The sequence below is a fragment of the Pleurodeles waltl genome, chromosome 12 (assembly GCF_031143425.1).
Source record: "Pleurodeles waltl isolate 20211129_DDA chromosome 12, aPleWal1.hap1.20221129, whole genome shotgun sequence".
NCBI lineage: Eukaryota > Metazoa > Chordata > Amphibia > Caudata > Salamandridae > Pleurodeles > Pleurodeles waltl.
The window spans coordinates 15,876,953-15,891,029 of NC_090451.1; the positions used below are offsets into that span (position 1 = coordinate 15,876,953).

A 14,077-nucleotide genomic window follows, 5' to 3' on the forward strand; every position below is an offset into this window, starting at 1 on the left:
CACTTCCACGTTCAGTCTCCTGAGCATAGGCAGCCCACCATTGGGGGTTCAAGGCACCCAAAGTCACGGCACCAGCAACACAGGGCCAGTCAGGTGCAGAGGTCTGGTCTGCTGGCAGGTAAGTACTCGCGTCCTTGTGGGGGGAGGGGTCTCAGAGCACCGGGGGCTGGGGACACAATCAGGCACACAAAACAGACCCTCAGTGGCACAGAGGCAACCGGGTGCAATGTGCAAAATTGCCATTGGGTTTGCTATTGAAAGCAATGAAGGGACCCGGGGGTCACTTAGGCGATGCAGGCACAGCACAGGGGGGCTTCTTGGGCCAGCCACCACTGGGATAGGAAGAGGGCCGTCTGCTGGTCACTCCTGCACTGGAGGTTGGTTCCTTTCGGTCCTGGGGGCTGCGGGTGCAATGCTTGGTCCAGCCGTCTGGTTCTGTGTTACCAGGCAGTCGCGTTCAGGGGGAGCCTCTGGATCCTCTCTGCAGGCATCGCTGTGGGGGTGCTGTCGTTTCAGGTTACTCATAGTCGCAGTCGCCCGGGAGTCCTCTCTGCAGTGTTAGTTCTCTGGAGCTCGAGCCGGGGGCGTCGGGTGCAGAGTGTGAAGTCTCACGCTTCCGGTGGGAAGAGTGAGTTCTTTAAAGTTGCTTCTTTGTTGCAGAAAGTTGCAGTTTGTTGAACAGGGCCGCTGTTCTCGGGAGCTTCTTGGTCCTTTAGATGCAGGGCAGTCCCCTGAGGCTTCAGAGGTCGCTGGTCCCTGTTGGATGCGTCGCTGTTGCAGTTTTCTTCGAAGAAGGGAGACAGGCCGCTGGGGCCAAATCAGTTGTCTCCGTCTTCACTGCAGGGCTTCAGGTCAGCAGTCCTTCACGTTGCAGGAATCTATCTTCCTCGGTTCTGGGGGAAGGGAGGGGAGGGGGGCACATCCCTAATCCTATTGGGGGAAGCCTCCTTCTACAAGATGGAGGATTTCTAAAAGTAAGAGTCACCTCAGCTCAGGACACCTTAGGGGCTGTCCTGACACGGGGGGGTGACTCCTTGTTTCTCATTATCACCTCCAGCCTTGCCACCAAAAGTGGGGGCAGTGGCTGGAATCTCCACTAGCTGGGATGCCCTGTGGGCTGTAACAAAGGGGGTGAGCCTTTGAGGCTCACTGCCAGGTGTTAGTCCAGGGGTGTGGAATTTATTAAAATATCTACTTGTCCACGGGACAGGTTGCTTCTCAAATCTACTTGTCCTGTAAAAAGATCTACTTGTCCCTTTGGTGCCATGTAGTGTGGCGCCAAATTATAGCAGCAATCTCATTATGTAAGAGCTCTGATAATAGCCTCTCTGATTATGCCAGGGCTACTACCATAGTAGGGCTTGAATACTAGCAGTTTCAATCCCTACTGTAGCAATTTCCTTATTTCTCCACCTTTCTGCAGATCTGCATACTGGGGCTGGAGGAAGCAGTAAGCAATAGTTCCAGGGCTGGAATGCCTTTGAGTCTGCAAACCTACTAACCTGCATGTTTTAAAGATTTTCACCAGCTTCTCTCTAATATTTTCCCATAATAAGAAAGGTTGGACATTTACTCCTGACAATGGCAGAATTAGAACTTCTTCCATGGTTGGGAAGAAAGTGGCTGGAGGGAAAATGAACTTGCAAATGCTCAATAGATTTTCACATGAGCAAATCTACACATGCGTATTTACCCATGCTAAAATACAGTTCACAAATATTTTATAGGGGTACGACATATACCATGGGTGCACTTTTGTGACTTTCTTTAAGAATTTGGGGCCACATGTAGGTAGGTTCAGATTTGTGACCCGCAAATTGCGAGTCGCAAATCCGAATGTAGGATGGTGTCCCTGACACCATCTGTGATTCGCAAGGGCTTCGCAAATGCTCACCTCATGAATAATCATGAGGTGGGTCGCAATTTGCGACCCCCTTGCGAATGGCGGCCTCACAGGGATGGTGGCCTGCTGGAGACAGCAGACCACCATGTCTGTGACTGCTTTTCAATAAAGCAGTTTTTTTTTTTGTAATGCAGCCCGTTTTCCTTAAAGGAAAACGAGATGCATTACAAAAACGAAAAATGAAACGTTTTCGTTTCATTTTTTCAGAGCAGGCAGTGGTCCGCAGGACCACTGCCTGCTCTGTAAAAATGTTTACAGTGACATTCACAATGGGGAAGGGGTCCCAGAGGGACCCCTTTCCTTTTGTGAAAGTGTTAGCACCCATTTGAAATGGGTGCAAACTGAGATTGGTTTGCGCCCGCATTCGCAAAACAATCCTACATTGCACTGCGAGTCGCAATTAGGAAGGGAACACCCCTTCCTAATTGCGAGTCACAAACCCGTTTTGCGATTCGGTAACCAGGTTACCGAATCGCAAAACTGGGTTTGTGCATCGCAATGTGCTTTTTGCACGTTGCAAACAGCGAAAGTCGCTGTTTGCGACATGCAAAAAGCTACCTACATGTGGGTCTTGGTCCCTAATTAGGTCTGGTGTTAACTTAGACATTTTGTTTTTATTAAACTTCTATTTCTCTCTCTTTCAGCTGGCTTTACTGTGAGTGATCGCATTCTTCTCTTCCACAAGGAGCATATTGGCACACAAAGTAGTTTTGTTCAGTGTCAGGAACTACAGTGGCAATCAGTGACGTAATGAAACTGGAGGGTGCCCCTTTGCAAAGAACATGGAGGAGCCCCCTCTCCAGACTCACTCAGGGCAGGTGCTGTGCTGAAGGGGCCCCCTGGAGGGCGGCTGCGGGCCTTTGTTATGCCACTGGTGGCAACATGTGCTTTTAGAGTTCAAAAACGTTTTGGGGGGTTTTTGCCAGTGTTTGTTACAATGTTGAGGACCTGGTAGCTCCCACAACAATAAAGTGTTACAAAAGCCATGTCAAAAAAAGACACGCATTGATGAAACTAAAAGACTTATAAAAATATGTCAGATCAGTTGGCTTTGTCAGTGTTTGTTTATTTTCATGCTTCCCATAATCGTGTTGAAAATGGTTACACTGATTTTCCATTAGAAATATTTTTGGGAAATACTAGCATGCATCAAAACATTTTACTAAATGACACTTCATTTGCATATAATCAGAGAGCATTCTGGGAGCATTATACTTAGCCTCATAGCCTAAACTTTTCAAACATGTGTATACACGTTTTTTTTTTTTGTACTTGAACCAACGTCAGTAGTGAAGTGTGACATTAAAACATTTATTTACAGCACTCACCCTAATAATGAAGGTTTTCAAATAATGAACCATAAATACAAGTTCGAACAGCATTATCTTCTGGAAACACATTACCTCAACTGCAGAGAGTTCCACTCTCTGTAAACAGGCAGCCAAAGGGTTTGTGCTGCAGAGGGTTGGGTCTACTTGTACCAAGGACAAAGTAAACATAAAATCTTGTTGCCCTTGACCCCAAACAAGATGTCCCGGGCGTCGGGCGATAGGAATTCCACATCCCTGTAGTCCTGCAGAGGGAGGTGAGAAGCACCTCCACCCAGTACAGGCTTTGTTACTAGCCACAGAGTGACAAAGGCACTCTCCCCATGTGGCCAGCAACATGTCTGGTGTGTGGCAGGCTGGCAAAAACTAGTCAGCCCACACTGGAAGTCTGGTATGTTTTCAAGGGGGATATGTCTAAGATGCCCTCTGGGTGTATTTTACAATAAAGTGCACACTGGCATCAGTGTGCATTTATTGTGCTGAGAAATTTGATACCAAACTTCCCAGTTTTCAGTGTAGCCATTATAGTGCTGTGGAGTTGGTGTTTGACAGACTCCCAGACCATATACTCTTATGGCTACCCTGCACTTACAATGTCTAAGGTTTTGCTTAGACACTGTAGGGGCATAGTGCTCATGCACCTATGCCCTCAACTGTAGTATAGTGAACCCTGCCTTAGGGCTGTAAGGCCTGCTAGAGGGGTGACTTACCTATGCCACAGGCAGTGTGAGGTTGGCATGGCACTCTGAGGGGAGTGCCATGTCGACTTAGTCATTTTCTCCCCACCAGCACACACAAGCTGTGAAGCAGTGTGTATGTGCTGAGTGAGGGGTCCCTAGGGTGGCATAAGACATGCTGCAGCCCTTAGAGACCTTCCCTGGCATCAGGGCCCTTGGTGCCAGGGGTACCTGTTGCAAGGGACTTATCTGAGTGCCAGGTTTGTGCCAATTGTGGAGACAAAGGTACAGTTTAGGGAAATAACACTGGTGCTGGGGCCTGGTTAGCAGGTCCCAGCACACTTTCAAATCATAACTTAGCATCAGCAAAGGCAAAAAGTCAGGGGGTAACCATGCCAAGGAGGCATATATTTTTTTTTTATATACACACACACACACGTGTGTGGGTCCTCTAAGGCTTTCCAAGGGGTTAGTGATCAGAGTTTTAAGGTTTTGTTTATTATCAGTTAGATATAAATTGTTACATGAAATACTTGATTAGTTACATTTCAAAGAGAGAATGCACAAGCTAGCTGAGTGTCTTGGTTGGCAATCCTTGATTAGATGGTAGGTCAAATGAAAAACAGGTCTGTGTGTGACAAACATGCAAGATAACAAAAATAAAATTACATTTACAAAGAAAACAACCCAATTAATTCAATAATATCCCACCCTCGCCTACCTGCCGTAAGAGTCCCTCGATCCATATCCACCACCATATCCGCCGCCACCATATCCTCCAGTTCTCGAGTCTGATCGACTGCTGCTGTAGCTATCACCACCTGAAAAAATGTATCACATCCAGTTAAGCAAGAGCGTGCAAAAGACTCAATGTCCATACTTAGAAATAATGTCCTGCATGTTAAACCCCAAGGCCTGAACTCATGCTTCCAACCTGTCAGAAGCACTAGCCAGCTGCTGTACGAGGCCACCCATACATTTCCTGTCGCAGTACACATGCATCACAAATGTAAAAGACTTGCCCCGTCCTCCTCTGCCCCCACGCGAGTACCCTCGGCCGCCACCAGATCCTCCTCTGTAGGCACCTCTGCTTCTGTCTGAAGATTTGCCTGCATGGTCAACTCGAATCTGGCGCCCGTCAATGGTCTGTGGAAAATCAAACACAGGGTGTAAATGAGAACACCAGCAGCATTCATAACCCCCCCCCCACCCCCCCAACGAAGCTTCTGCACACCTCAAACATTAGGCATCATGGGGAGGAAACATTACATGCAAGCTTCACCGTGGTCCACAATTAGGTCAAGCTGCACTGAGCTTCACAGAGAATAAAGCAGTTCAACACGCCCACCCCCGGCAGCACAAAGCTATACTCATGCAGATACAACTGTACAGATTCATAGAAAAAAATCCAATCGGCATCGTTTAAGGGAAACTTTACTTTTAGGAGATTCCCCAGTGTTAACCTGCGCAAATGTGCGAGCCACAATATTCCCCGGTTTACATAAAAGAGTAGGCTTGCAGCCAGTGATCTATTCTAAACGTTATCTGGTCTCAACACAAAGCCATCTCGGCTATCAGCTGCTAGGTTTCTGCTCTTTAAGTTCGGCTGCTCCTCAAACCTTTAACTAGACTGAGCTGATCCACTGTTTCTACACACCAGTAAGTGGCAGCGAGCTCCACTGCTGACAAGCTACCATTTGCAAGTTTTATCAGGACATTACAACCTTTTCATTTTATTTAGAAGAGTGTAAGAAGCACTCACCTTCCCATCCATGGCCTGTAAGGCATCCTTGGCATCATCTTCACTCTCAAATGTGACAAACCCAAACCCTCTGGACTTCTGGGTGTCTCGGTCCCTTACTACCACAACTAGAGGGTGGAAAACAAGGGACATTAGCAGAACACTTGCTTCGCTCAGTCACTGGCAGAACCTCCACTGTTTAATGACACAGTGCTCATTTTAAAAGAGGATAAAAAGGATAACATACACCCTTCGGGATTCATACTTGTGACCTTGTTACTTACAGTAACAATCCTTTTCAGCTCAAAGTCCTACCCTGAGTGCTAAAACTTCTCTCACACATAGTTTGATCTAAACATGCAGAATGAATAAGCATGCCGGGCACACTCACCTGCTGCGATCTGCCCATACTTGCTAAATTCGTCTTCCAAGGACTGCTCATCTGTGTTGTAATTGAGGCCACCAATAAAAAGCTTTCCTTCATCAGAAGACATGGTGAACACTGAAATAAAGCCACATCTCAGTTAGACCAGAAACAATCGAAACCAAGTGACAGTAACACCTCCATGCAGAGACCACCCCAACAAGGCAACAAAGAACATACAACAGCAATAAGCCATAGTTGCAAAGCCTGACAAGCACATTCAAAGCTTATGCTTGGAGTCTTGGGCCAATTAACTGTTAAACAGTAGCTGGAGGTGGGTTCTATAATTTATTATGTAAAGTAGGAAAATATTTATTTATAGGCAGATAAAATGATGACACTCACTAAAAGACACAATGTCCTAGGACCTTTGGGACCAGAGTTACAGCTGTAAATATGATAGCGCTTATGCAATAAGGGGCTCTGAAAGAAATAACTGACTCCTACGTGCGGGGGAATCAGAAGGCTTTGGGCGCTGCTGGCAACACATGCAAAACTCATTGGGCACCACATATTTCTGGATGTGCTGCTGGCAACAAAAAAAAAAAAAAAAAAAAAAAACAGGGCATGCCAGAAAAAGAACAAGAGTGGGATGGCAAAAGGCAAACCCCAAGCCATGTCAAGCATTTGCAATGCAATAGGTCTCCCATTTGTGAGGGTTAGAGCTAGTGGCATTGTAAATGACAGCCTTTTACCTATGTGTTTTGGTTCAGAGTGTAGTGGATGTTTGCTAGGTGCCACAGCATCCCTCCGAGGCCTGTCGCTACAGGAGAGAGGACACAACAAGGCTGCCATCTTGGGAGTGTTTTTGCATCATTCCTACAGACTGGCTAGGATATTACACACAGGAGTCCAGAGGGTGATGGGGAAGCGTTCTGCACCTGTGACAGCGACTGTTGGGGTATAGAGGTGGAGCCTCTAAACGGGAAGCTGTGCTATGCGGGCGATTTTTTAGAAAGCACCTCTGGAAGTGAAAGGTCGCAGTAGCTGTGAGGGGACTGTCAAAGCCAGGATGCCAGTGAATTCTAGAGAAGAGGAACTGATGGCGTTTGCTACACTTCTGTGCCCTGATACGCTGCTCCTCTCACTGTGGCGGCATTGTGTTAGCATCTGGGTTAGGAAAATAGCTGCCTCTACTAACTCAACTATTTGAAGAGGCCCAATTTACGTCCAAAGGCTAGATGGTTTTTGCTATCAAGCTTGAGGCTGTGAAGTGCTTCGGTCTGGAGTCACGTCTCCTTTTTCACCATTTTGGAGACAACACCTTTCACCATCTTTTTGCCTAGATCCAACATATGTGCTTGGTTGGTGGCCCTCCTGAGGTCATCAAGAGCACGTGTTATTAGCTAGTGTTAAGCTCTACTCAAGTCAGATGGTTAAAGCACCCACTCTGCAGAGGTCTTGACAGAACGAGAATGTCACAGATTACAATCCTGACTTACTTTTTCACCTCTTCTTCTCTGCAAGGTCGATGCAAATAAATTATAGCAATTTTGTTACAAATGGCACCTGCTCTGCAGTGCTATAAAATGGCACAACCTGTATTACCAAGCACTACATATATATTTAAAAAAAAAGCGTTATTCCCAGACTGCCCTAACACTCACCAGACAAAGAACCCTAGGAGAGATGATGTGGCCCGAGGGCCAGAGCTGTCAACTTTGGAGCTAAGGAACACGGTTCGAGTATCGGTGATGGCTCAACATCCTGTGATTCTGGGCAAATCACTTAATATCCCCTTGCTACCAAAAATGAATGTGTTCTTGTGTAATGTAACCGGTGCTCATGTAAAGTGATGTAATACCTTTGTATTGAATTTGCGCAATATAAAACAGCAAAAACAATAAAGTGGTCTAATACCTGTGTGTCCTGTTTGCAGTACATTAAACTGCAAAATAAAAAAAATAACAGTACTCCAATAGCTTCATGTCGAGTTCACGCTACATAAAACTTTAAAAAAAAAATAATAAACAAAAAAGACCTTGCAGGCATTGCAAAGAAACAGCAAGATGCCCAAAAACAAGGAAGAGGAAGAAACAACATACGGCCACGCAATACGAAGTGGTGAGGTAAAAGAAAAATAGTGCACCACACTAAGGTACATGGCAAAATGTGCAATAATCCATGTAACAGAGTCAGTCTCCAAGACGATAACAAACTAGCCTCAAGGCGGGACAAATGTAAAGCATTTACCAACAACATCAATGGATTTTTGAAAGGCAGGCCGAGGAACCAATGAAAGTGATGGGCATGAGATGGGAGTGGTTAAAGCCCACAGAATATGTTACATGTCGAGAAGAGCAGCGCTTGCACGCTATGCTCAACCTAAAAAAAAAAAAAAAAAAAACATGACTTTGTATTTCACACACCGCGACACGATAGGACTACTCTGTACAAAAACATAATAATTGCTTATCTCTAAACTCCAGTCCATGCCGTTACTGTGCTTATCTTCAATTTCTGTTATTTGTGAAACACTATTATACATTTGGCTAGGTCTTCTCTATATAAATATGTTTTATAAATAAATTACTTGACTCAATTAGCGGCAGGCCTATGTCCCCCAGCGGTCAGTGACTAATGGCTGCCTTCTATGATCAACCAGGATTTTGCCTGGACCCCCCAGCAACCTGTCATATGGTTTATCTGAAGACCAAGTTATCAAACGTAGGTCCAGTGATGAAATGGCCCGACATGTAGGGTGCACTTCATGGGTGCCAGGTAGGCCTTGGGGCGTTAGCCAGCAGAACTTTACCACAATCAAGAGGTGGCACTGCTTCAGTCGGCTAGTGACACACAGTCTTTGACAGTTTTAGCTCAAGGACGAACGTCGCACAAAATCTAGAAGCCCAATTGCTGCCATTAGTCAGTAATGGGCTAATGTTCATCTCACAAGAGCTTGTCATGATCTGCTGTTCGCATCTTCTGGAAATCAGTACAGACTTTGTGTTGGTGGGGTTCAGCTTGAGTTAGCCGATGGGACATCCAAGCTTAAAAAGGCAAGAAGCCAACTCTTCAGATGGTCGATGCTGAGGATTAAAGTCGCCTTTTGCCCAATAAATAACTGATGCCCATGCTAAGCAGCAGAACTTTCCAGAGCTCCATATGAAGATTGAGGCTTACTGATTTTGATTCTTAGGGTACCGCAGGGGATAGATTCTCAGGCCTGGAAGACCACAAGTGGAACAAGTGAACTGTGTTCTTCAGATATGATGTGAATCACTGCAGATCAATTCCCTCAAAGTTGATCCTCAGTTTGACAGCATGTATTAGAGTGAAGTGGCCAAAAGTATGAAATGATCTCTCCTAGAAATGACTGAGGATTGAGACAGCTGCAGGTTCATCCAATAACTGAGTAGCAGAATTTGAGTTGTAATTACATGATGCTCAATTGCCCCCAGGAGTGATCTGTTTCTATAGATGGCATTGTAGATTTGTGAGTTTTATGGTCAACGTCCTTGCCCTGATTGCAACCCTACTTTTGTCTGATAGCACACTCGCTGGTCACACTGGGGAGTGTTTGACTTTCATAGAGAAAACTTGAAGGAGCATGGACATCTGATGTCCCCCTGTAAGGAAGTTTCTGAGTAGAGTCACCATTAGTGTTGGGGTAGCTGTGCAGAGATTATTTTCCTGTGGAGTGCACCTATTGGTAAGCGTTTGAAACATCTCACTTGTTTAGTTATGTAGTCTTCTATAGCACCATTAGAACTGAAGGTATTTGAGCGATTTACACATAACTGTAGTTAAATGAGCAAGATAGGTTTACAGAAAGTACTTTAAATTAAGCAACAGCAAAAGAGGGTGTGAAAGCAGGGTGCTAGAAAAGGAAGGAGTATGTGGCAAGAGAGATGCATTACTAAGCAGAAGGGAAAGTGGACGAAGAAGCAGAGAGATTGTAGGAAGAACAAGAGATTTACAACAAAGGGGCAAGAAACAAAGGGGACGAACAAATGGCTAAACAGCAGATTATTAAAAAAAAAAGAAGTTATTAGTCATCTCTAAGAGGAGAAGTATCAGAGTCGGATGTCAGAAGCCACCTTTGGTTTGGTTGGTTGAGAGCTACACAAGAGTGCAGAACCAGCGAAGGTGTGCTGTTGGACACAAGGACATCTCAAATAAGAGTATAGGGCCGGGTGAGATGAAAGCATGTAGTATAAAGAGCACAATACAGGGGTGTGAGCGATCTCCGTAAAGAAGTATTCAAGAAAATTTCAAGGCACGCTGCATTTGATAGGTTAACCCATCTGAATGATCGGATATTCATTATTTAGCTTTTACAGTTTGCCTGCTTGGTTGCCAAACCTTCACCAAGTCCTCCAAAAACATGTTGGTTGTTCCATATACCAGTATGCGTTGTCGTCTAAGGATGACGAACTGCACACACAAACATCAGGGAGTTTCTTACAAACTGTTTGAGATGTGAAGTTTCTAATGAGAACCTGAACATAGTTGCCAATGGCTTCTTGAGACAGTGTCACACCTACCACCTTGACAGACCTGAAAAGACTTGTGCGATCGTGGATACCAGCCTCTCACTCCAAACCCAACTCAGCGCGACTCGGGCCTCTTATCATGCGATGAGCACTTGAAAGGCTTACTTTCCTATTCTTGGAGTTTATCTAAAAGGATGTAAGCACAAACATGGCCATGTCTGCCACATCTTGATTACGCCAGTTGACTGTATCCTTGTCTCTTGAACCAAATTAACAAGGTACAATAAATCGAGAATGCTGGGACCAGACATTCTAAACATGGGCGGAGATTAACATTAACATTTCCCGTGCCCTGGTTACGACCGGCAGGATGAATCTCATGATTAATGTTACAATTAACCAAGTAGCTAGCAGCAGCAGGTTTGTATTCTGCCTCTCCCAAAACATCTAGTAGAACCTGTGTAACTGCTTAACATGCAGCAACTTAAATTCTGGTACTTGGCCAACTTTTGTGGTAAAGGCAGTAAATGTTCCTTATTAAAACATAACAGCGTTTTGACTTTCGTTAATGACACCATGTATAGGCTTAGTACCACATAGTTCTTTTTAGTCAAACATTATTAAAAGGCATAGAAACTTTAGGTTGGGACCAAAAAGTGCGAGAGCTAAATTTTCAAGTAATGATTGAAGTTATGACTACTAACTTGCAGGTGTAGAAAGCGCCTGGTGCGTGGTGAGCACCTACGGTGTTAACACTAGTGAAGTGTAGGCAGAGTCTAGGAAGCCAGGGGTCTGTATAAGTAACTATGGATGAGCAGCCAAAGCTTATCTAGTATATATACAAGGCTTACGCAAACCACTGTAGTCACACAGCACTATCATACATGAAAGAACAGTGTTACAAAAAAAAAAAAAAAAAAAAAAAAAAAAAAAAGGTACTTTATTATAGTAACACTAGTATACTTCTAGGCAGTTCCTCTCAACTGGCAGTATGTACACACTAATTATATACACAATAAGAATCAGAAAATACCATAGAAACAACAAGCATTGGCAATACTTAGTAACAATAGTAAGGGCCCTAGGGGAGAGCCACATCATATACTAAGAACGTGGAATGCAAGATTCAGTCCCCCACCCAATGATATACAGTTGTTTGAGGGGAGCTGGAGGAACTGGGAACCCCAAGAGGTGAGCACAGGTAAGCACCTGGTTTTCCCAAGGACTGGGGAAAAGATTGTACAAGAATGGGACCAGACAGGAAGAAACCAAAAGGTGGATTCTGGTAGAAGAGGACCTGCAAAAGAAGGGGACAGAGCCAGGCCACGATGGAGTGTCCAGTGGGGCAGGAGACCCTACCCACCCTTGTTTAGATGCAGAACCATGTCCACGAGGGAAGAAAGCCCAGAAGTGGAGTCCAGGAGCTGAAGAGGAGTGCTTGGAGCGGTGCAAAGTCCTAGGCAACCAAATTTAGAGGAAGCGAGCAAAATCACTGGGGTCCTGGTTAGCAGGCTCCCAGTGAAAGTTGTCCATGCACACTGACAGCAGACAAAAAGTGGGGGTTTTCATGCCAAAGGAGGGTACTTTCCTACATCAGGTCACATGCAAATGACCTACACGCACCGGTTTAAAATGGTTGAACCTGTCTTGGGGGCTCTGCTCCTGATAAGAGGCTTATTTTCCACAACTGATTGTGAGCTGAAAGTACATCCTTCTACAAGTAAACACTACAATAGATCTCCGTGCGGTTGGTTGGGACTGGGGCAGTAACGGTCTTGTCGAGCATGTTCTTTTTAGCAGTTACGCTTCCCAGCGCCTTCCTTCCGGGCTAGGTCTCGGAGGCTCCCGGTCCCGGAAGCTCCCGGAGGCTCCCGGAGGCTCCCGGTCCCGGAAGCTCCCGGTCTCGGTCTCAGAGGCTCCCGGTCTCGGGGGCTCCCGGTCCCGGAGGCTCCCGGTCTCGGGGGCTGCCGGTCTCGGGGGCTGCCGGTCTCGGGGGCTCCCGGTCTCGGGCGCTCCCGGTCCCGGAAGCTCCCGGTCTCGGGGGCTGCCGCTCTCGGGGGGCCCCGGTCTCGAGCTCCCGGTCTCGGAGGCTCCCGGTCTCGGTGGCTCCCGGTCCCGGTGGCTCCCGGTCCCGGAAGCTCCCGGTCTCGGTCTCAGAGGCTCCCGGTCTCGGTGGCTCCCGGTCCCGGAGGCTCCCGGTCTCGGTCTCAGAGGCTCCCGGTCTCGGTGGCTCCCGGTCTCGGGGGCTCCCGGTCTCGGGGGCTGCCGGTCTCGGGGGCTGCCGGTCTCGGGGGCTGCCGGTCTCGAGCTCCCGGTCCCGGAGGCTCCCGGTCTCGGGGGCTCCCGGAGCTGCTCCTCGTGCGCGCTCTACGGGGGTTGCGTCAGGGCAGGTAGCATTTCCATGAAGTTGCGCGGCGGTGCCGAGTTCGCACATGAACCCTCTGGCTGCCGGTCTCTGGAGCAGCCCTGCGGGCTGGGAGCAGGTCCGGCGGTGCTCAGAGAGGGCAGGGGCCGCGGCCCGCTCTCCCGGGGTCCGAGCGCAGGACACCCCCAGCCCGCCCGGGCTCTCGCCGGAGCGCCCCCGCCGACAGTTACACGGGAACCGCAGGGGGGCCGCAGATACCGTCCGAAGCCCCGCGAGACACACGTCGGATACCAACCTTCCGCTCGAGAGGCGCCGCGGCCGGGGAGGCCTATAGCGGCATCGCCGCACGGAGTAACACGGCGGGCGGCGCCCCGGCAGCGCCCGCTTCGCCGCAGACGCCTGCGGGGGTCGCGTCACGCGCGGCGGGTCTCCGGCTGCGCCCTTCGCTCCGGCCGCCCTAAAATGGCCGCCGCGCGCCGCCATTTTAGGAGCCGCGCGCCAGGGTAAAGACCCCCGTCTCGGTGGGAAACGGCGATATGACGTCACTTCGCAAGCGAGCCCACCGCGCTCCCTCTGATGTCATAAAACCTCGACCGCCGCGAGCGGCGGGGCCGCGCGTCAAACCTTCTAGAGCGGCTGCGAACATACCTCTAGGCCAGCGGCCCTTACCTAGCAGCGGACAGCACGGCCTCGGCGACTCACGGGCGCCCAGAGCTCGCTCTAGTTTATACCTTGCCTCTTCTCATGAATATTAATATATGACCTCACGATGAGACGGCACGCGCCTGCTCGTCCGTGTCAAAGTCAGGCAAACGTCTCCGCTCCCATAATCCGTATAGGAGCGATGACGATGCCTGGCCACAAGATGGCGGAGAGTGAGTAAATAAGCTCTTAACCCCTTCGCTGCCAGGCCTTTTCCCCCTCCTGTGCCAGGCCTTTTTTTGCCTATTTGGGGCAGTTCGCGCTTAGGCCCTCATAACTTTTTGTCAACATAAGCTAACCAAGCCAAATTTGCGTCCTTTTTTTCCAACATCCTAGGGATTCTAGAGGTACCCAGACTTTGTGGGTTCCCCAGAAGGAGGCCAAGAAATTGGGCAAAATACAGTGAAAATTTCGTTTTTTTAAAAAAAATTGGAAAAAAGGGCTGCAGAAGAAGGCTTGTGCTTTTCCCCCTGAAAATGGCATCAACAAAGGGTTTGCAGT

General features: G+C 47.8%; 1 protein-coding gene across 2 annotated transcripts in view; it reads right to left on the reverse strand.

Moving 5' to 3' along the window:
• Window positions 1-13,695, reverse strand: part of LOC138267777 (cold-inducible RNA-binding protein B-like) — a 31,928-nt gene extending 18,233 nt beyond the window's left edge. The window contains exons 1-5 of one of the 2 annotated variants that reach the window (XM_069216976.1): window positions 13,544-13,695; window positions 6,041-6,151; window positions 5,671-5,777; window positions 4,931-5,054; window positions 4,630-4,729 (exon numbers count right to left, since the gene is read on the reverse strand). In XM_069216976.1, the coding sequence (XP_069073077.1) occupies window positions 4,630-4,729; window positions 4,931-5,054; window positions 5,671-5,777; window positions 6,041-6,143 (434 nt within the window). In that variant the 5' untranslated portion in view covers window positions 6,144-6,151; window positions 13,544-13,695. Of the gene's footprint in view, window positions 1-4,629; window positions 4,730-4,930; window positions 5,055-5,670; window positions 5,778-6,040; window positions 6,152-13,169; window positions 13,370-13,543 lie in introns of those variants that run through there. The other variant, XM_069216977.1, reaches the window with a different exon arrangement.
• Window positions 13,696-14,077: the final 382 nt, after the last annotated feature.